Genomic DNA, 22,036 nt, shown 5'->3' with positions numbered 1-22,036 from the left:
CTGGCTCTGTGTCTCGGTGCTGTTACACTTCCCCCACGGTATCTGTTCTGATTAGACCACGAGCGCTGGCTTGACTCATCTGTGGGAATGGGGGGGTCTTCTGCAGAGTGGGCGCCTGACCTCATTAAGTGTGGGTTGGATTGAATTGAACTTGCCCACAAGATGAATAAGCCCCGTATGGGGGTGACATACAGGCTGAGGTTCTGGAGCCTGGCCCCTTCCTCTCTGGGCTGTGTCAGGTGGCATTTGGGCCTGAGGGCCGCTTTTAGCTCTCCTGGCTGGCGTCGACATCACTGAATGCAGCACATCCAACGCAGGATGCTGTCCCCAGTAGATCTGACATCTTCCTTCTCATTCTGTAGCTTCAGCGAGTCCTCCGCCCTCTGTAAATGACATGGACTCCCTCGCCTGCGTCAGTGTCAGCTCGGCCACCAGCAGCCCATGCACGTCCCGCCTGGTCCCTGGCCACCACCTGTGGGCCAGCAAGAGTGGCTGTCACGTCCTGGGCCTGCTTGAGGACTACGATGCCCTCTGTAAGCAGATTGCTGACGGCCAGAAGCTCCTTACCGAGATGGGCACTCAGGTCCGAGAGGCTCCTGGTTCCACAAGCCAAGAGCTAGGAACAAAGGTAACCTGCCCGGCAGAGCTGGAGGGAGACAGATGCTCCCTGAGGACAGGAGTGGACGTGTTGGCTGAGGGCGCTAGGAGGCAGGGCGCACACATGTCCTCAGGAAGGCCCTGAAACGAGGAGCCTGGAAATAGCCCACGAAAGCTCAGAGGTCAGGTCCAGTCTGGGGGACTTTTGTTGTTTTCTGTGGGAAGAACACTTGCTGGGGTTGGCGCCCTGCCTTTCTGCCATCGCTTCACTGGCATCCGCCTCTCTCCATCCAGTCTCCCATCCATCCTTTTATCCTTCAGCCCCTCGCTGTGTCCGTCCATCGTTCATCTACCCAGTCACCTAGCCGTCACCCGTCCACGCTCTGTGATGTCGTCCCGCTTTACAGATACTGAGGTGCAGTAACCTGGGGTAGTGAAGATGTGAACTCAGTTCTCTGGCCTCCAAGGCGTCCTCTTTCTCTGTCATGACACTGCTTCCTGAAGAACATTGTTTGTCACCTCGCTCTCCTGTGCAGAAAACTCCACTTCCCCCTGGTGCTGTTTAGATGCCAAGGGTTTCTAATCGTTCGGTCTGCTACTGCCTTGCTCCCCACCGACACCTCCAGTTTCCCCGTGTGCCCTGCCCCTATCAGCCTGTGCTCGTGCTGTCGTCCTGCTTGCCAACCAACTTCCTGTGCCCACTGGCTGGGAAGACCCCTCAGGCCCTTTGCCTTCTCCCTCCTTCCTGCCTCATCCTACTCGAACCCTGCTCATTTTAAAGTTACCTGTTGTTGAGGACCCATGTGCCATGCTTGTGACATAAAGTCATTCATTCACTTCCTCCATTGCTTGGGCTCAAATTTCCTTCGGCCCCCTGGGCAGACTGGACCCAGCCTCGAAGCTTCCATGATCCCTCTTCTCATGTCCTTACTGAGGATACTTGAGTCCCCAGCTTCCTGATAGCTGATTGGCCTTTTTGTTTTATTTTCTTCTACTGTTATATAGGGAAAGTCCATTTTGCATTGTATAGTGTACTAAATACTAAGGTCCGGGAGAGCAGGGAGCGTGTCTGTTTTGCTCAGTATTGTGTATCCGGTACCTAGCACAAGGCCTGGCACGGAATAGGGGCTTGGTAACTACTTGGTAAATGAATTAGTAGGTATTACTAAGATTGCCGTTCTTTTCTGATTATAATCTTGATTGTACAAAAGCTAGAAACTGTAGAAAAGCATAAAAACAAAACATCTGTAAAAATACCATATAGTGCTTGCTCAACACTTAACATTTTGATACATACCTTTAGCTCATTCGTAAAGTTTAATAAAACTGACTCAGACATGTGAATTTCATATTTTGACTTTCAGTTCACATTAGATTAACATTTTTCCTATCTCATTCCCTCTGTACCTAGAACTTTTAATGGCTGAAAAGAAGCTGACATGTATCCACATGTTTATTTGCTCTTTCACCTGGTTGCTGGACATTTAAAGCTCTCATGATCCTTACAGATGGATCTCTGGTTGTGTCTTTGATCAATTCATAGGGATAAATTCCCAGACGTAGAGGTAGCGCGCAAAGGTTGTGAGCTCTTCAGGCCACTTGTGATAACTTGCTGCATTGCTTTCCCCAAATACTGTTGTCTCACTACCCCTTTGTCATCACTGAGTACTTTTATTTATAAGTGGTTTTTTGCCAGTTTGATAGCTAACAAGTGTGTGTAGTTTTATTTTGTATTTATTTTGTTGTGTAGACAATGCTCTTTTCATTTTTTTTTTTTTAATGTATTTTGCGTTTTCCCCTCTCTGGCTCATGTTCTTTCCTTTCTCATGCCTTTGACATCCCCCAGTTTGAGTTTGCTTCTGCCCGCAGAGAGGGTGAGGGGCTTGACAGGGCCGCACTGTCGTACTGGCAGTAAGCAGAGTGTTTAGCGAGGACGGCTGAGACAGAAATGTCGCGTTGTGTCACTCGCCATTGGCGTCGGTTGCTTTCTGGGGAGGCTCCGTGGGCTGCGGAGCAGAGAGCGGTCTGACCACAGACCGTCTTCTGGGTGTAGTAAATATAGTTAATGCAGGTGGTCCTTAATCATGGTTATTGATTGGGCGAAAATCACCGCCGAAATTCTCTCGCGATCTATAACTCACAGTCTTTACGAACAATAAATTGGTGTCGTCTGGTACCAGCCCTTGCTCAGCATATGGAGCACAAGGCCTCGTCGGGAGATTTACGCTGCCCATTAAAGCCAGCTTGTCCATAATCTTCTCAGGACTGCGTGTAACAACCTTCTTGTCCCCCCATGCAGGGTCTGCACTCGGCACCCCTGAGCAGGTTTATCACCAGCGTGAACACGGCCACGCTGATCCTGGAAGAGGCTGCGAGGTTACTGACGCTTCTCTGGAGGGTGTCCCTCCCCACACAGGGCCAGGGCACACCTCACTCTGAGCAGGTGGGTGGCGACACGCGGATTGAGGCTCAAGGATGCCACTTGGGCTTGGGTCTCCATCTCCTTTACGTCCAGCCCAGGGCCTGCCTTCTGGTAGACGTACCCTCAGTTAGGAACTGTGTCAGAGGGCAGGGTAGGTGCCATGCCTGTTTAGAGGGGCACGCCGGGCATCGTGCTGGCTGCTCCTGGGGTGTTCTCACTTCATCCCGAGCACCCCTGCTGCCCCAACCCAGCCCTGCCCCCACTCCTCGCATAGCTCTGTTGAGGGAAATCCTGTTTGTCTTCTGTACAGGAGGAGACTGAGGGTCGGGGGGTGAGGGCCGTGCTCAGGGTGGCAGAGCTGGTTTGAAAGCACAAGTGTCTGAGTCCAAGGAATCAATTTCACTTTACGGCTTCAGCCCAGCGTGTCCTGTGGACTAGCTCATTCCCTCTCCTCCGTCTTTCTCAGTTCAGGTGCCTTTCCCTGGACCGTCTAATGTCATGTTAGCTTTCAGCATCATACTTAGTGGGCCTTGTTCAAATTTGTTTTAACTATTTAGATGCTACTTTTTTTACTGAATGAAAACCATTTATTAGATAAAACCATTGAAACGTCTCTTCAAAGCTCAACTTTGCAGTAACTTCTTGTGACTGAATTAAGAGCAGTTGCCCCCACACCCATGCCCATACCCCGGGCCCCAATCAGGAGTAAGGCAGAGCAGCAGCGATCGCAGGTTTTTGTCTGTGGGAAACACGTAGTATTATGACAGGGGAGGACCCACTCTGGTAATCAGGGAAACCTCCCTGGCAGAAGCAGCACACGGGTTAAGGAGGAGTTCGAACTCTGCTTGGGGGCCTGATAGATATTTCCCCCTTCATTTATCTAACCTATAAATTCTTGCCACAAGCCAGCAGGAAGGCAGAAGGGAAATTTGCATCCCATGCCATTACTTGTCTAGTTAAACCCCTTTTGATAGCTGTCAGATCTGTCAGCCACGGCAAGGAAGTAGCAGTGAAGCAACCCTCTACTTGGGAGGGTCTGAGGAATCTCTCCAGTGATTTCCCGCTTGGGATCCTGGGGAGGAAGCTTGGGTACGCTAAGCTTGGGGTAGTACGTAACCAGTTATGATGCAGGAAAATCATGTCTTGCCCCACTTTCAGCTGGTGGGGGCCTGGAGTGGAAGATGGAATGTCGGAGGGAAGGAGAGGGCCCAGTGGGTTCCAGCCTCACATGGGCCCCTCCTTCTCTCCTAACCCGCCAAGCTCTTTTCCGTCTTAGGTTTTGATGACACTGATGCTCTGCCTGCCTGTCTGTCCCCCACCTCCCTCCCGCTGGCTGTCTCCTTCTCACCTTTCAGGTCTCCGCTTCAATGTTACTTCCAGGTCAGAGAGGGCGTCCTGTTCACTCAGTCATAGCATCCTCTGTTTCACTACCGCTCTTATCACAAATTATAGTTCCGTTTGTTTAATGTCTGTCTCCCTCTACTTTCCATGAGGGGCCAAGTCTGTTTCCTTCCTGTTTTTGAACGAATCAATGAATGATTTCCTCTTAAACTCTCAAACTCGTATTTGCCCGTGTGATTTTTAGAGCACAGCGTATCTGCACGAAACAGTTTGCCCACAGTATAATCACGCTCCCAGTACTTAGTCATGTCCGTTAACTAGACAGAATGCAGTTCTTATTTCGTGTGTGTGTGTGTGTGTGTGTGTGTGTGTGTGTGTGTGTATAAATTGCAGTCACGCTGACCTCGCCCACTACCAGGTCGGCCCAGGGACTGGTCATGATTCACTCCTTCTCTCCCAGGCTTTCTCGGGAATTGATTTTGCTCACTTTGGCATCACAGAATTTCAGAGCCGCGGGAAGGACCTCGGAGATGCTCCCGCATGCTTGCTGGTGTACGCAGACACCCCTGTGTGGCATTAAATTGCCTCTGGCCACTCTTCTGTCCCTGCCTGTGTTTCATACAGTGCCTTTTTCTTGGTGTGAAATGTGTGTAAATCAGATTTCCAAGTTTTCCCCAGCAATCCCGATGGTTTCGTGCTGCCTCGCATTTCCTGAGTGTCGTTAATGTGCCTTTTGCATTTAAGGGACCGTCCCCTGCAGTCGCTAGGCCCACTCCGAAAGTGTGAGCATGTACACCCATTTATCTAAGAAAGCTGTGGGGAGAGAGGCACAACTTTCCTTTATAAATTTTGCTTTAAATGGAAGGATAAACAATAACAACAGAACAGGCTACTTGTAGGGATGGAAAGTAGCTGTCTCTGAATAGACCTGGTTTTGTCCATTTGACTTTGAAACCATATAAGTGCTTCATATACTTATACATAAAAATACATCAAAATGAGAAAGCAATTTCTAAACATTCACAGCAAGATGAAACCAACAATCCTCAGTATGTATCATATTAAGGGCATAACTACACAAAGAGGAAACATTTCAATGACTAAAACAATAATTTGACGGTATAGTGTTCCTAATGGAAAGGCTCTCAGGATAAAAAGAACTGCAAAAAAATTATAAACTGATTTCAGTGATGAAATTGTTAGTAATATTGATATTGATATTATGAAACTCTTATATTTCTATTGGTGATATGAAGCAAATAACCAATTATGTTGAGTTTTTTTTTTTTACTGTCAGGGAAGAAATATAATAAATGTTTAAAAAATCAAAGAAGTAAAAATCCTGCATTCCTTTACTTGAATTGGAAATATCAGTATGAACTCATGATGTATTTTCTATTGAAAAATTATACTAGCTCTCTTTACTTAAAAGGCTTTAAAAATGTCCAATCCAGAATCATTGAGCACCTTCAGTGCCAAATTGTGCTTTCTAAATACCTTTTCCCACTACAAGGAAATAGGGCTCCTTGGAGAAATGGTTTGATTCTAGGTCTGTGGCAGGAAACGTACAATATGAGCTTAGAACATCTTTTCATCCTGGAAGGAAAGAGACACCAGAGGGAGTGAGACGTGCAGATTTATTGTGGTTCTGAAATTAGGGTCCTGGAGCAGCGGCATCAGCATCATCTGGAAACTTGTTGGAAAAGCACATTTGTGTGCCTCACTCCCCACACCCACTGACTCAAAAGTCGGAGCGGCCCCAGTGATCTGTTTCATAAGTCCTTTTGGTTGCTCTGAGAACCACTGGATTAAAAGAAATTTAAAAGGCACATCCGTCATATGCAACACATGCTGTTCATTTGTATTCCAATTTAAGTGAAATCAAACCAGTTGTTCGAAAAAGAAAATTGTGATGCAATCAGGGAAATGTGTCTATTGACATATTTGGGAATATGAAGCAATTATTGCCATTGTTTGAGATGTGATCGTTATATTGTGGGTTTTTGTTTTTGTTTAAGAGTTTTGTTCTTCTAGAGCTATATTCGAAAAAATTTGATGGATGAGATATGACGGGCTTCTAGGATTGATTTTTAAAATAATTTAGGGTGAGGATAGGCAGGGATGTTGATGAAACAAGCTTCACCACGATTTGATCATTGCTGACGCTGGATGGGTACCTGGTGGTTCACTGTCCTAATCCTTCTACTTTTGTAAATATTTGCGAATTTTCATTATAAAAAAGAAAACAACCAAAAAGAAAAAAAAACAACAACAAAAAACCCAGCTCCAGAAGTCAGGCAGACGGCTCAGGAGGAAGATGGAGGCCTCCTGGGAGGGGGTGGTTTTCAGCTCAGCTCAGCTCAGCCCTGTGGCCTGAGGGCGGAGTCGCCTGTTGAGCTCCCTGATGCCACGCCCTCTGCTCTGCACTCAGCCTCGCACTTTATCCCTCGCAGCAGCTTCTGAGAGTTAGGTGTTATTATTCCCATTTTCCAGAAATAAGAACTGAAGCTCCCCTGCTCCATCATCACAACAGCTGGGAGTGACTGAGCAGGGCTTTGGAGCCCTGCTGTTTTTACCAGGGTGTATTCATTCCTGTGAAAATGAAGATTTTAGCTCAGAGGAACAGCAGACACATAAATCACCTAAATTCCTTGTTTTAAGTGCTGGATAGACATACACAATGTTTTGAGAGTGCAGGTGAAAATTAACCCCCCAAGTAAATGACCATCCAGCAGGAGATGGGCAGTGAAGGGGGAGAAGGGGTACCAGGCACAGTGGGTACCCAGGGGAGCAGAAACCAACCTGGACTCCCGGTGGGGAAAAGGCTCAAGGAAAGCTTCCTAGAGGAGGTGATGCCTGAGTTGACACTTTAGAAAGAGGAGTAGAGGCTGACCGGGCAGAACAGAGGTTGTCCAGGCAGGGGTGAAGTCATCACACTCTGTCTCAGGCATCATCTCATTTGAGTCTCACTCTCTCTATTGTAGGGTGAAGGGTGGCCCAGGGATCATCCCTATTTTATAGCTGTGGAAGGAACAAAGGCTCTGAATGTAGAGTGACTGTCCTAGAATGTGTGGCCTTTGAAGCCATGACCAGAACACAAATCTTTGTGGGCTCTGAGAATGAGGAAGAGAATCAAAGAAAACCTGATGTTTAAATTAGGGTCTGTTTTGGAAGAACAGTTGAAGTCCTTAGAGCTAACACAATTGGTTAATCTTAAAAGTAGGTTAAAGCAGGCAATCAAAAAATGATACATGCCTTAAACATTAGTTTAACAGTTAAATGTACATTCATTTGCCATTCTTTTGATGTAGGGCTAGGGCCTTTTCTTTGAATATGGGTATGCTGATTGGAGTTGTACATTTTCTTTCTTTCATAAACTACATCCATAATGTATGTCTGTCACTTCCAATTTCTGTTTCTTTAAGATGAAGGAAAACCTTAGACACTTGCAAAGCAATTTGAAGACAGAATTCTTCTAGAACATGTTCCTCCCACAACTTTTGTAGTCAATTCACCCACACCTAATTTGCCAGAAATGTGCTTTTTAGTGACTTGCCTTTATCAAGTCTTTCCTGAAGCATGTGTTGGTTTTCATACAAACAATTCTCTCTTTTCACACACATATTTCATAGGTTTACCTAATAATGAAATCATATGCAGTAAGTCCTCACTTAACGTCGTCAATAGGTCCTAAGATGTTTTTCCCCCATAAACAGAAACTTTATTAAACTACATGTTACGTAAAAATACATATAAATGGACCTTTAAATGCATTCAGTTCATCATACACAATTTTATGTAGAAACATACTTTCATTTCTCCATTATAGACTTAAATTAGTTTTTGCAAGCTTACTACCGATAAAGGTAATGGAGTGATCACCAGCTCGCACAGATGCAAACACAGAAGTTGTCCAGAAGGCTAAGGAAATAGAACACCACTTCTCAGGAAACTCAGTTTATTAGATTTCAAAGCAATGACTCATTCTGGGGGTGCCTTCTTCTGAGCAGGCCTTTCTGGGAGGCCCCTGCTTAGAGATGCTGGGGCTTGGTTCTGAGGAGCTGCTCCCAGGGCAGAGATGGGGTTTTTCGGTTGTTTATGACCCAGACTCTTAGAGTAGAAGGATCCCGGAGACTATCATCGAGGCCAGGCCTCCACTTCTGCAGATTGGGAAACAGAGGCTTAGGGACAGGGAGTGACTTGCTAGTTACATGGCGTCAGCAGTGGAGTTTCTGCGACTTTTAAGCAAAAATGACGTGACAAAACCAATTGTGCCATAGGCTAATTGATATGAACAAGACTTAATTTCCTGCGGCTTCTCATCAGCGTTATAATGAAATGACGTTGAACCAATGAAACGTTATTCGAGGACATGCTGTAACTGATTACCATTGCAAACAACTGCCGTAAGTAAGTTTGGGAACAAACTGAAGTGACTGTGAGCTGACAGCCCTCGGGAGCAGAGGTGTTTCGGTGTAGCAGAGTAGTCGGTGCCAGGGTACCTTACAGTCAGGGTATTTTACAAGAAGGGGAGGGTCCCTAACCCTCTGAACGAATCAGGTGGAGACTTGTTGAGTAGCCTCTATGGTCTGCATATGTCACCTCAGAGGCCTGGGGCCTCTGCTTTTGCTGCCCATCTGCGCTTTTTTCACCTCTGATAAATCAGAATAGATTCTCCTGATGGATCATACTTTCCTGATAATACTTATGTCTCTTTTTAAGATTTAAACATTAAAATTTTTTTATAATCAGCATTGTAATTTTTGTTAAAAAATTCAGTCAGTTCGGATAAATTTTTAAAAATGAAAATAAAACATTCCAGATCACATTGCTTGGGGGTAATCACTATTCACATTTTGATGACATCTCTATGTCAGGAAATTTTTCTAGACATCTTGGTATACCCATCTACGGATATAGGTATATGTACTCAATTTTATGAAACGGGAAAGCCTGATATATACAATAGCTACTCTGGGCTCTTTGTATCACTAATTATTACCATCTTTCCATGACAATAAATAGAATTCTACAACATCATTTTTAATAGCTGCAAAATTATTCCATTGTCTGTACCGGAAGTACCATAATTCATTTATCTAGACCCTATTGAAACAAATCAGGTTGTTTATTTTTTCCTGTTATGAACAGCGCTAAGACGAACATCCTTGAACACAGGCCTCGTCTTGTGCTTGTATTTTCATTCCTTGGGGTAAATTGCTGGGTCAAAGGGTGAAGAGCTTTTTATAATTTGGAAATTTTATCATTTCCACCTGGGCCATGCCAGTCCCCAGTCCACCAGCGGTCCTGGGTGATTTCCCCACACGCTCCTCATCACTGGATCCTGCCTGGTTTTGCCCATCTGACCAGCAGAACATGGCTTCTAGTTTTTATTCGAATATCTCTGTTAGTAAGGTTGAGCATTTTTTGTTCTGGTTTTGTAATCCTTTTTGTAATCCTGCCCAGGTGATTTGATGTTTTATGTTCTTTGTTCATTTTTTCTAATTCCTTTTCTCTTTAGACTGGAGAAATGAAGGCAGAGATCACCAAACTACAGAAAAAATTGTTTGAACAAGAAAAGAAGTTGCAAAACACCATGAAGCTTTTGCAGCTGAGCAAGCACCAGGAAAAAGTCATCTTTGATCAGTGTAAGTGAGCGGCTGGGGGGCGGCTGCCATGTTGACCACTTCCTGCCTCTGAGGACCAAAAAGCCAGCCCTGGACTACCCGCTTCGAAGCTCAGATCGTTTATCATCACGCCTTCTGTTTATGGGTTTCCTTTCATGCTTCATCCTTCTGACCCACACAGACAATGGATTCACTTAATGTACTTTTACAGAGGGGCCACTCTATGCCAGGGACTGTCATCTCATTGGGAGACGGTGCAGGGCATGTGCAGTGACAGGAACATGTGTAGGGTCCTAGGGAGCGCTGAGGCGGGAGTGAGGCGGGTGTCACTCTGTCCTAAGAGGTGGGCTTCTTGGACGAAGCAACGCCTGAGCTAGGTCTGCAGGGAGGAGTCGGCGTTGGTCAGATGGAAAGGGAACAGTGTCGACAAAGGCAGAGAAGGAAGAAATAAGGTTTTGCATTGTCAACAGCAGTAGTTCATGTTGCTGGAGTAAGAGCTACAAGTGGTTGAGGCAGGAGGGTCAGGGGACTAGGACTGACGGTGAAAGACCTTAGGTGGCAGGCTCGGGGTGGCTCCCACTCCGAGCCAAGCCGTGTCAACTTGTCCAATCTGCATGCAAGAGAGGCTGCAGCCGCCCCGTGAGTGAGGGAGCCGGTTCTCCAGTCAGGCAGGCGAGAGAGCCTCAGCGGGCAGTGGGCATAAGAGCGGGAGACGGACTTGAGAAACATTTTTTCGAGACAGATGCAGAGAGACTCAGGGTTGGAGGGATACAATGACGTTTGTGAGGTCAGCCCCAGCCCAGATCTGTGAGCTTCGGAGATGGTTGGGAGCAGCTGCATTCTCCCGCTTTAAGCCCTCAGCACTCACTCAGCTGCGAGCTTAGGGGAGCAGGCAGCCACCGAGTTTCTTCCAGGGCTGCCTGCCTGTGTCCCCGTCTTAGGAGAACTGCTGACGCAGCGCTTTCCTCGCGGCCCTGTGCCGCTGTCTTATCCAAGTCCAGCCTTTCTGGGGCACAGGACACAGATTATCATCAAGTGGTTCTCCATAGTTATCCCCTACCCCCAGAGCCTTCTGAAAGCACTGAAACTGACAGAGATTGAACGGCAATGAGATGCCAAGCACGTAGTTCCTGCCCTGTGCCCCCAGGCCAGGATCTGGGGACAGAGGTGAATGAGACAGTTCTTGGCAGTGTGGAGCTTTGACTTCATGGAGACACAGAAATGAGCTGCAGGACGATGTGTCTTCTCAAGGCCCTGGACCAGTGGGATCTTGAGGGGTGAGTAGGAGTTAGAGAAGGGGTGGGGACAGGATTCCGTCAGGTGGCCTCCTGGGCAAGAACTGAGTGTTCAGGAACATGCTTAGGACGTGCCTCGGCTTTTGCTGGGAGAGACGAAGTGAGAGGGATAAGTAGGGACCAGGTCACAAAAGGCCTTGTGGGCCAGACCCCATGAGCAGCGGGGACTGCCATGGTCCTTGTGTGTCAGGAGGTCCCATGGCTGAACATAGAGGGGCCAGGACGTAGGGTGACCTCTTCGGGGGCTGCAGCAGTCCCCCAGGCAGGCAGTGGGGAGGTCTGATGGGGCTGAAACCCCATGGAGGAGAGGGGAGGCTTTGAAAGATACCAAGGAGGTGGTTCTGGCAGCGTGGTAGGTGTCCGTGGGGTTCATGTCACCTGGAGAGAATAGGAGCCCTGGAGGGCACCTGGGGGAGACGGTGCCAGTTGTGGTCGTGTCTGAGGGGCCTGTGGCACGTTTGGGTCGGACTCCTGGAGCAGTAAGGAGGCAGGAAGTGGAGCTTTTGCTCAGCCGCCAAGTCCAGGAAAAGCCAGCACCTTGGCCTCTCTCCTCCTCCTCGCAGCCCCAGTCACAGGGCACCTCGAGTTAACCCTGTTCGCAGGGGAGGGGATTTCAGAAGTGGGCAGTAGGTTCAGGAGGGTGAGTTACCGTGCAGACCGGACGACAGAGCCCCGACCGAGTCCTGGGTCAGTGAGCCTGGGGTACGTAGTGAGCACAGGTCAGAGCGCCGTCTCCTGTGTGACCTGCAGTAAATCACTTTAACTCGCTGAACTTCAGATTTGTCATCTGTGAGTGGAGACAGTTATTCCAAAGGACTGGCCACACAAGCCTGGGTTCTAAACACAACTTGACAAAAAGTGCCTCAGTTTTCTCATCTGTAAAATCAGATGTCATGATACCTGAACTGTATTGTATGCTTCCCGGGGACAGAGTAGACGAACAGCAAATGTTAGTTCACTGCCTCTTTTTTCCAGTAGGTCGGACCAAATCCCATTCCCGTGCTAAGATGGTGTCCCCCCTCTCTGTGTCTCCAAGGCCTGGCACAAAGTGGGGGCTCAGCTCAGAGCCAGGTGTGGGGCTTGCCCAAGGTCTCACAGCTGGTGGCAGACCCTGGACTGGGACTCCTTCTCCTAGGCCTGGCTCTGCAGCTCATCCCGACGACTCGGGTCCTTGGAACTTTCCTGAACCCTGGCCAGCCTCACAGTCTGCTTCTGGCTCTGCGGGACTGAGTGAAAGTTGGAGAGTGTCCCTTCCTGTCCCTTCCCCACATGGTGATGGGAGGAGTGAGGGCCCAGGGCTGGTCCTGCCTGGGCCACGCTGAACACTATGTTTCCTCCCAGAGTCTGCAGTAGAAAGGAAGAGAAGGGTGTCCCTGTGAGCCCCGAGGACCCGTCACTCCCTTGCCATGTCACCTGGAGCCACCTGCTTTCACTTTTAGCCTCTGAGACAGGCATACCTGCTGCACGGGTTGGGAGTATTCGCTGAGGTCACAGTTGTCACCAGCTAGACACCACTGAGGCTGGTGGATGCCAGCACTGCTGACTGGAAGGCGCCCTGCGCTGAGCCACACAGACCTGGGTTCGAGTCTCGCCTGTGCGCCGGGCAAGCCTGGGCTTGGGGTGTGCCCTGTACTGCTCTGTCCCTCGAACTTCTCATCGCAGTGGGGATTTCTGTGCTCTGGAAGGTGGGCAGTGCTGTTCAGGTGTGGGGGCCCCTTCAGATTTGGGGCAGGTGAGCCTCAGCTCTTCCACTGGGAGTCTTGTTCTTTTGGTCCTGTTCCAGTGTTATTTTTTAACCCCCACAGCTGTGATACTTAATTTTTCTGGGTAACAGGCCTATTGGCAACTCTCAGGAGAGGTGTGATCTCTCTCCAGAAAGATGCATATATCCGTGTACACACAAAGATTTGCACTTAGTTTTCAGGGATTTAGGACACGCCAAAGCATATCCCTGGACCCAGGATAGAACGCTGCTCTGCAGCATGGGGTCAGCGGGCGGGGCCACAGAGGCAGCGAGTACCTCTGAAGTTCATTGTGCCCAATTTTGAAAGAATCCCACACTGCCTGTCCTTCCCCTGGTGTCACAGATTGCAAATGCACTTCATTATTTCCAGATGGAAATGTTGGTGAGGCAAGAAATAACTATTTTGTCAAGGCTGTGACATGGCTCCCGTTCTCAGGGAGCCATTGGGGAGCTTGACGGGGAGTCTGTTTCAGCCTTGGGCACCACCAGCCACAGGCCCAGTTCCAGAGCCTGTGTCTGTCTTCCCCACGGAGTGAACTAATGTCCTTCCCCGCCCCCCTATTTAGAACAGACCCCTGATCAGGCCCAGAAATCTATTACGTGGCGGCATTCCTGCTGTTGGAGTTTGTGTTGGACGAGAGAAAGACTGAGGGAAGAAGCCACCTTACTTTACAGTCGCTGCCCTGAAAAAGGGACACCCCCATTCCTCCTGTGGGCTCTGATACGCTGGACATCTGCCCGTACACCACTCAGAGGCACTGCCGCAGCCCTGCAGCCCGCCCTCCTGTCGTGGGAGTGTGACGCGAAGGGAATCGCATTGATGTCCTCTACCAGCTAAAGGGCAGCCGAGAAGGAAGAACCCAGAGTCCTTTTTCCTGGGTCATCAGAAGCTTGCTCTAGGAACTGCCACAGCCAAGTTTGACTCTACAGAATTGACCTTCACACGTGGCTTTGCTTGGAGTGGGGCACAGCCACTTCCTAGCACTTCTTCTCCGGGCAGCCTAGGAAACCAGAGCGTGCGGGGTGCTAAGCAGACACAGGCCTCTTGCCTCTGCACCATCACCCCCCCAGGCCCAGAGCGGTGAGCCCTGGGCATACCTGGGCATCCAGCTGGCCTTGCAGACCCTCACTTTGTCTTCTAGAAATGGCGTAGCATGCTCTGCTCTACCTCTGGTATCGCCGTGAGGTGTGGCTTAGCAGGGACTGGGCCACTCTTCCTGATGGATTATTTGGTCCTGGGGTGTGTGATGGGCAGGTGGGGCCTTCACAGCTCTCGGTCTGGCTGCTTCAGGCTTGTGTGAGCCACTCGGGGTTCAGGGGGCTCCTCCTCCCTGCACCTGGCTTTTACACAGTCTTCCCAGGCACCTATATGTAATCATCCCATTCTGTGCTCTCTCCTCAGTGCTCGTAACCCACAAAATCCTTCGGAAGGCCAGAGGAAACCTGGAGGTAATGCCACTTTGAATTTCTTTCATTGAAAGCCGTTTTGGGCAGGGGGAGTGGGTGCAGGGCAGGAAATGACTTCTTTTGCAAAGTGAAGGTGAAGGTGAAACCAGGATACGTGTTGTGTCCTCCACATACAGTTACATTTTTCTGCCAGCAGTGCATGAAACTTTTCATTTTACCATCCCATGGTTTCAGTGCTTCTCATTATTAACCTTGTATGCTATTTTTACTGGTGAGAAATACAGTGAATAGTGCCTGGCACATAGTAGGCATCTGATAAATATTTTTTGAATGAATGAGTACAATATGATCTCATTGTCATTTGGTTCTGTAAATATTTACTGACCAAACAGTGTGTCTTTGAAAGTAGCTTCAGAATAACAGTCTCACCTTTACCTCTATCAGGGATCTGACTTCAGAAACCCTCCATTGGACCTAAAATTCTCCTTTTCTTCCTCCCTTTTCCCAGCTTAGGCCCGTGGGTGCCCATCCGGGAACATCCAGTCCCAGCAGACCAGGCTCCTGAGGAGAACTTCCAGCCAATAAAGCTTGTGGTTCCTCACTGAGCTCGTGCCGTCTCTTTGTTACAAGTGTGTTTCCTACTTATTGAGGAAAATAGAGCTGTCTGGTCAAAGGAAATCTATGTTTCCTCTTAATGTTTTCTCTCTTGAAGTTGGCATAAGGGTCGTTGTGGAGCGAGATTCAGGTGCTCTCCGTGGGGTGTTTAGCAGTCTCGAGCGCGCGGGCGCTGGGCATGGTACCTTGGGCAGCCCGTGGGGCCGAGGCGTCACTGTGGCGTACGTACGGTGGTGGCTTCCCGTCCACCAGCTCTGTTAGTGCTCAGCCGGCCCCGCAGTTTCAAGAGTCACTAAGTGGTTCCTTCCCCGTTGCTGATGCAGTCACTTTGTGTGGAGCCGCAAAGCCCAGGTCCCACACGCCCAGTGGGACAGGCTGGGGTCTCGGGGGTGGTGTGTGCCGCAGGTGTCGCCCAAGCTCTCTGCTGAGCCCACTCGGATGTCCAGAAAGGAGCGTCGCCCCACGGCGTGGCCTCAGCAACGCCCAGTCAGGCCCCTCGCAGCGCCCTAAGGTGGTGCCGTTCCCACACGGGAAAGACCCATGAAGCCTGCAGTGGGGACTTGGCTTGGTAGCGTCCCCGTGGTGACTGTGACCCTTCCGCTGCACTGTCCCCATTGCTGCTTGCTGCATTTGCTACAACCCTGGCATTGACCTTCATGTTTAATTGTCCTCTGTCTCTGCCCTGAGCTTCGTGATGTCCGTGAGAAATAAACTGGGTAGGGCTTGGCCCCATTTGCAGATAAGGCGCAGGACGGGGCCGTGTAGCCCTGAGAGGCACCAACAGCAGGGATGTGATGTGATGTGACGTGACGTGACGTGACGTGACATCACGGTTACTGCTCCGCTCTGCTTTCTGCCTCAGCCCTGTGCCCACCACCACGGGGCCCCGAGCAGGCGTCAGCTAGGCACATGGGCTTTATCTGTGCCACATTTTGCATCCTGACTCAGTCTCCCTCACTGTCCCCTTTCCTGCCATCATTCTGGGAACTTTACCACCCATTTGGATGAGCCCTCAGTTTGCTTTCCCTCTGCCGTTACTCATTCTAACATCTCGCCCTTTGGCCATCGCTTCCTATCCTTCAGCTCGCTCCCCGTCCCCTCTGCTTCCACCTCGAGTCTGGTGCCTTTACCTCTTTCCCTATTAATGGGCTCCTTGTCTTCAGTTCCTTTTCCATCACATTTCTCAAGTCTTGCCTCCCGCACCCAACTCTCTCCTCCACCCTGCAGCAGCCAAGGTGTTGAGAAAGCACATTTGACCAGGACGCCTCTTCCTCTAAACACTTGAGCGGCTTCACCCAGGCCCCTAAGGAGGTTTACAGGAGTAAGTCTGGCCCCCGCAGGCACCCCTGGCTCCTCCCATCTCGCTCTCTTGCACTTTGTGTTCCGGGCACACTGAGCTGTCATCAACTCAACCAACGTGCCTTCCCAGCCTGATCCAGGATGCTCCTCCCTTTGAAATGCTCTCCTGCCCTCTCTTTCTAGCCAGCTTTGAGGGGCCCTTCAGAAATCCCCACGTTGGGGCTCGCTGAGCGATGCAGTGACGCCATTGCTTAGCCCAGTACCGTCCTTTGTTGTCCTTGTCCGTGAGCTCACTAGAGGTGGGGACCACGGCGTGGTCACGTGCAGGCCTGGATTCACAGGACAGTGAACTTTCAGTGGTAGAGCTGGGGCTTGATCCCTCCTGTCCTTCCAAACCCCAGACGGCTCTGTGCTGCCGCCTCTGCAGCTCCCCAAACACGGTGACAATTGGAGTTCATGTAATTGCATCAGCTGGAGGCATAGGGAGTGGAGCCAGGCTGGGAGTCTGGGAGCGAGCCTCTCATCCCAGGCCGCACCCCAGTTTCCCATCAGGTGAGGGCAGGGCAAGTGGTCAGTAAGGACCCTCTCTGCTTGCGTTCCTGTCGTCCGAGCTCTCTTCCTGAGAAGTGTTTGCACAGATGAGCCTGAATACATTCCAGTGTGAGAAAACTCAGGTTCAGGCATAAAGTAATGTGGCTTTTTTAAGAAGTCGCACAGCTGTATTCCTACATGGAAGCTGTGATCTGCAGCCCAGATGGCTCAGCGTGGTGTGGTGGAGGGAGCAGGAGGCCTGGCTTCCAGTCCCAAGTTGCAGGCTTCTGTCCTCAGTCTCTACCCCTGTAAACTGGGAATCACCTTTGTGCCCAGTCCTGACAGTAAAACCCGTTGCAAAATTTAATGACTCTTACTCAGTGTGTCTCAGGGGCTGGTGTCAAGGAAGTTTTCAAAGCGCGAATTTTAAGTTCCCAGGGCCGCTGAGCGTGGAGACGAGCATGGAAGTTGTGTGTGTGTGTGTGTGTGTGTGTTTGTGTGGTCATGGAGGAATAGGTCACAGTGCGGTGGTGAGAGCCCGTGCCAGGCTTAGAAGTCAGACCCGGGTCCAGGGAAGACGACTGCCTACCTCACTGGCAACTGTGAATATACTGCTGGCACGTGGTTAGTGCACATCCCCTGGGAGCTGCACTTGGTCATTGGCAAGGGCGTGAGCTGGACAGGTTGTGAGGGGAGACCCACTTTTGCTTCCGGCACATTCCAGGCCTGTCTAGTTGGTAAACCAAATAGCGCCTGAGAGCAGGGCCTGGGGAGGAGGGTGCTCCGGCAGTCTCTCCGGCCACTCGCTTCAGTCACCCGCAGATTTTCAGGAGCACAGGAATCCAAAGCAGAGTATGTTTTTATCCCTCAGTTCAGAGTTGCGTACAATACTCCCAGCCTTAGGCTAGGGAAGGCCCTCCTTCCTCTGAAAGGTTCAGGAGCAGCCCCGTTTGTTTGGGCTGGATTAGGGCCAAGAACAAACTGCAAATAAGGACAATTTGGACCTTGGAACCGGCTCCATTGTCTCTGGTGAGTTAATTTTACCAGCAGATGAATTCAGGAGGCTCTGAAGCAGTAATCAGAAAATGCGTCAGTTTCCCGTCAGTGAAATTAATCAGCACTTGTGCTGGAGGGGAGGAGCGGTCAGGGGAGAGAAACAGCTGCGGAGGCTAAATATATAGGGAAGGAGGCAAGAGACACAGGGCCTCCAGCCGCCCCCCCACCCGCCCCCGCTGGCCTCACCTTGGCCCACCTGCCACTTCCCTGTCATGAGTCCAAAGGGTAAAATTCTCGCCCCTTCAGGCCAGCGCCCACCTGCACAGAGGTAGCCACATTGCATCGTCTCATTAATTAACCTACACAATCCTGCCCATTTTACAACGAGAAAACATGTGGAGAGTCACCTTAGTAAGTGTTGGAGCCAGGATTTGACCCTGTCTGTCAAAAGCTGTTCTCTGAATTATCCTGTCCTCTTGGATTAGCCTGTCTCCCTGAAATGCTGTCTATTCCAAAAAACTGCAGCCCTTCCCCACATTACAAACCAAAGCATTCTCACTCTATCCTTTCCATCAGAATGTCTCTGGGTGACCAGAGCAGGAGCCCAGAGACCCACAATTGAATTTCTCGACACGGCAGCCCCAAGAATTGCTTGTAAATGGGGCTGTGGACGGGAGAAAGAGTGATCTTGTTAATCAGTTGTCAGCATCGTGGAGGCAGAGAAGCCTGCCTGGGGGCTCCTGACCCTGCCAAACTGCCTCTTCAATCTTGGCTGTATTTTAAGTCTAACTCAAAAATTCAATTATCAAAATTACTCATCCCGTCTCCCAAGAAACCAGGGACTGCCTTAGGGGCCAGACGTGTTTACCTCTTGGAACAGATGGGGCCTTCCCAACTCGCTGCTGGATGCCAGTTGGGGTGGGCCTGGGTGGGTCCAGACACCCAGGAACCTGCCCTCGCCCTCAGGGGCTCCTCATCTGCAAGACTTTGATGTGGAAAGAAAAAGTTGGCTAACGGTGAGGCCCTGATGGTGAGGCCCTGATATCGGCCAAATCACCGGGGTTTGCTGGTCCATTCATCTCAGTGAAGGTTCTGCCTCTGGCCAGCAGCTTACACTAAAATCACCCCTGACACCGCCTTCTCCCTCACCCTCCATATGCCGTCCACAATCATGCCCTCTCTCTCTACTTTCTCTCCCAAAGCCATTGCGTCATTCATCTTCATCACCACCTTGGTCCACGTGATCATCTCTCACCTGGATCACTTGCTGCAGTGGCTTTCTAGCTAGCCTCCCCACATTCACCCCTACCCTCTCTAATGTCCCCACAGCTAGAGCGATTCTTTAAGATGCAAAGTGGATCATATCTCCTTGGTTTAAAATGTCAAATGCTTCCCATTGCACTCAGCAGGACCTATAGGTGCTATGCGGAGTCCTGCCCATTCCTTAGTTTCCTTCAGCTGCCTGCCCTCTCAGCTCCCCCTGCGCCAGCCTCACAGGGCTTTCCTCTCTGTCCACAGGACCTTTGCACATGCTGCCCCCGCCTTGCATCTTCCCGTTCACTTCCCTGGTGTCGTATTTCTTGCTAGTTGGTGCCTGCTCAGGCCTCAGAGCCCACTCAGAGAAGTCTTCCCAATCAGGGTTCCCTATTACATCTTTCAGACGCAATGTGCCCCTCACTGGATTTGGCCCCTGTTGTGATTTTGGATTGTGTGCATGTGGCTTTCTTTGGGTTATGCCTTTCCCCGTCATTAGCTGGAAGGTACTAGCTGGAAGGTTTGTGAGGGCACAGGCCGGGTGTGATTTGCTCACCCCTCTAGTTCCAGTGCCAGCCATGGAGCAGCAAATATATGCATTCACCAAACGTCCTAGAGCTTCTCTCTCCTCCTGGAACAACTCAGACTGGTAGGGAGACCACAAGCAGTAATGCCAATAGGGAAGACTTCCTTGCTCAGGAGTCCTCTCAGCCCGGCAGTGTTTGTAACATTGTCCCGCGCAATCACGTGACAGCCCTGTGCGGGAGATGCTGCTGTTTTCAGATAAAGGACTAGCGCACAGAGTGAACGGCCTTAGATCACACGGCCTGGGGTCCATGGAGCTGGATTCCGACGGAGGCCGGCATGCTGCAGGGCCCAGGCCCTCACTGTGGCGCCACGGGCCAGCCCAGGTCAGTATCCGCAGTGCCAAGGCTTGGGGTGGGTGGGCTGGGGCGCAGTCGGCACTGGCAGAGTGTTTGCTCCTTCCTGCAGCCTGCCTGGGGGCTTCCTGCCACCAGATCCGGAGCCCAGCCCTGTCCTGCGGGGCCCATCTGTGCCGTTCTCTGGGCCTCAGTCTCTCCTCAATTAGGGACTAGCTACCTCCTCTCAGGCCTCCGTTCTGGTTTCGGCTCTGTCCTTTGGATGCCACTCGTGGGGAAGCCACTGCCCCCGCCTGACCCCAGAGGGCAGCACTGGGCACAGTGAGGCCCTCTGCTACTTGATCGCGATAAAGTCGCACAGTGGTCACCAGCCATCTTCCCACACAAATGCTGCAATTCGTCGGCGTTAACTGGCATTCACATGAGAGCTAATTACAGGTTTTCAGGTTTTAAAAGATCCTCTATTTGTGTTAAGGCTACTTTCTTCCAAAAAGAACAATGTGTGGTCTCCGTTCATTTGTGACACTGGCCGGCCGGTGACGGCAGACACGGGGAAGAAAGAGAACAGGGCCACCCTGGCTTCTTCAAAAGGACGCTGGGTCGGGGTCACAGACACAGAGTGACCAGGTGACAAGGCTCTTTGGTGGTGGAAGCCAGTGGCTGGAGCCCTATTGGAACGTGTGGTTTGAGACTCGTGCTATGACAGAGGACACTCAGCATAGGAAGGTGTTAGGAGATAACTCAGTTTATCAAATGCAACACCTAACACCCACCTTCACCCAGAGCTGCCGGACCCGGTGCGGAGAGGAAAGCACACAATGAATGATAATGAATCGTGTTAATCATGAGAAATGATAACCGCAAAGGCACCTGGGAAGGAGGCTCCTGACGGCCTTGGAGGCAGGCGGGGAAGGTGCCCCAGGTGAGCGGAACCTGTGAGCTGGGGAAATGGGGAGGAGGGAGTTCTAGGAGGGGAACAGCCTGGTAAAGGCCTGACAATGGTCCGTGCGCCTGGCTGGACCTCCGAATCCAGTCAACAATGGGGAGGAGACAGGCTGGAGAGGTTAGTGGGGCCTCAGGTGCCAGCATGAGACAGGTGGGCTTCACGGGGGCACTGGGGAGCTATGGGAGGGTGGCAGTCTGGGAAAGGTTGAGTCAGTATGGGGAGGAAAAGCACGGGGTGCAGGGTCTAGGTGGAAGCTGCAGAGAGTCCAGGCCAGAATGCCCTCACCTGGGTGGCTGGGCACCAGGAGGCAGGTGGATTAGAGACTCTTAGGCGGACTCGGGGACCTGTGTGCGTGTGGATATGTGGGGGGGGGTGCGTGGGCATGACGGGGGTGAAGGTGAGAGTGAGGAGGGTGAAGGTCGCCGGGTGTGGCTCTGGCAATGGTCTGGCCTCATTCATGGGGAGGGGACAGCAGAGAAGGGTGTTCATGCCGACTGCGTCCTTCAAAGTAAGCGGAGTGTTACCGGTGGGATGGGCAAAGGGCTCTCGAGGCTGATGGAACAACCTGTGGAGAGGCACAGAGGCTACCCAGGGACCAGGGTCAGCATGAGGCTGGATACGAGGGGCTCAGTGTTGGGGCTGTGAGAGCCGTGTGGTCAGAGACAGCTGTGAAAACAGAAAAAGGGTCAGAGTGGCTGGCTTTGAAGGTGGAAGAAGGCGCCATGAGGAGCTGGAAAAGGCAAACTGATTCTCCCTAGAAGCTCCAGGAAGAACAGTCCTGCCGACTCCTTGATTTTCGCCCAGGGAGACCCATGTCAGACTTCTGACCTCTAGAACTGTAAGATAATACATTTGTGCTGTTTTAAGCCACCAAGTTTGTGGTAATTTGTTATGGCAGCAATAGAAATCTACTATAATGCCTAAAATAATCAATATTGATATGATCTTTGGCAAAATAGATAGAGTTACTGTATGAATTTAGAGATGGCATGGGCTTATGGTAATGTAATTTCTTAATGGCGGGGCCCATCGCATAGATAGCTTTAGAGGTACTGAGCTTCCCATCCCTGGAGGTGTGGTT

General features: G+C 50.5%; 1 protein-coding gene across 4 annotated transcripts in view; it reads left to right on the top strand.

Annotated features, from left to right (window-relative positions):
* CDK5RAP2 (CDK5 regulatory subunit associated protein 2) overlaps positions 1-15,034 on the top strand; it is a 169,538-nt gene extending 154,504 nt beyond the window's left edge. For all 4 annotated transcript variants that reach the window (XM_033123488.1, XM_033123489.1, XM_033123491.1 and 1 more), the window contains 5 exons: positions 363-628; positions 2,897-3,040; positions 9,882-10,008; positions 14,429-14,475; positions 14,942-15,034. In XM_033123488.1, the coding sequence (XP_032979379.1) occupies positions 363-628; positions 2,897-3,040; positions 9,882-10,008; positions 14,429-14,475; positions 14,942-14,998 (641 nt within the window). In that variant the 3' untranslated portion in view covers positions 14,999-15,034. The remainder of the gene's footprint in view (positions 1-362; positions 629-2,896; positions 3,041-9,881; positions 10,009-14,428; positions 14,476-14,941) is intronic.
* The last annotated feature ends 7,002 nt before the right edge of the window (positions 15,035-22,036 follow it).

Source organism: Rhinolophus ferrumequinum, chromosome 12, assembly GCF_004115265.2.
Source record: "Rhinolophus ferrumequinum isolate MPI-CBG mRhiFer1 chromosome 12, mRhiFer1_v1.p, whole genome shotgun sequence".
NCBI lineage: Eukaryota > Metazoa > Chordata > Mammalia > Chiroptera > Rhinolophidae > Rhinolophus > Rhinolophus ferrumequinum.
This window is presented reverse-complemented; position numbering and strand designations above follow the sequence as displayed.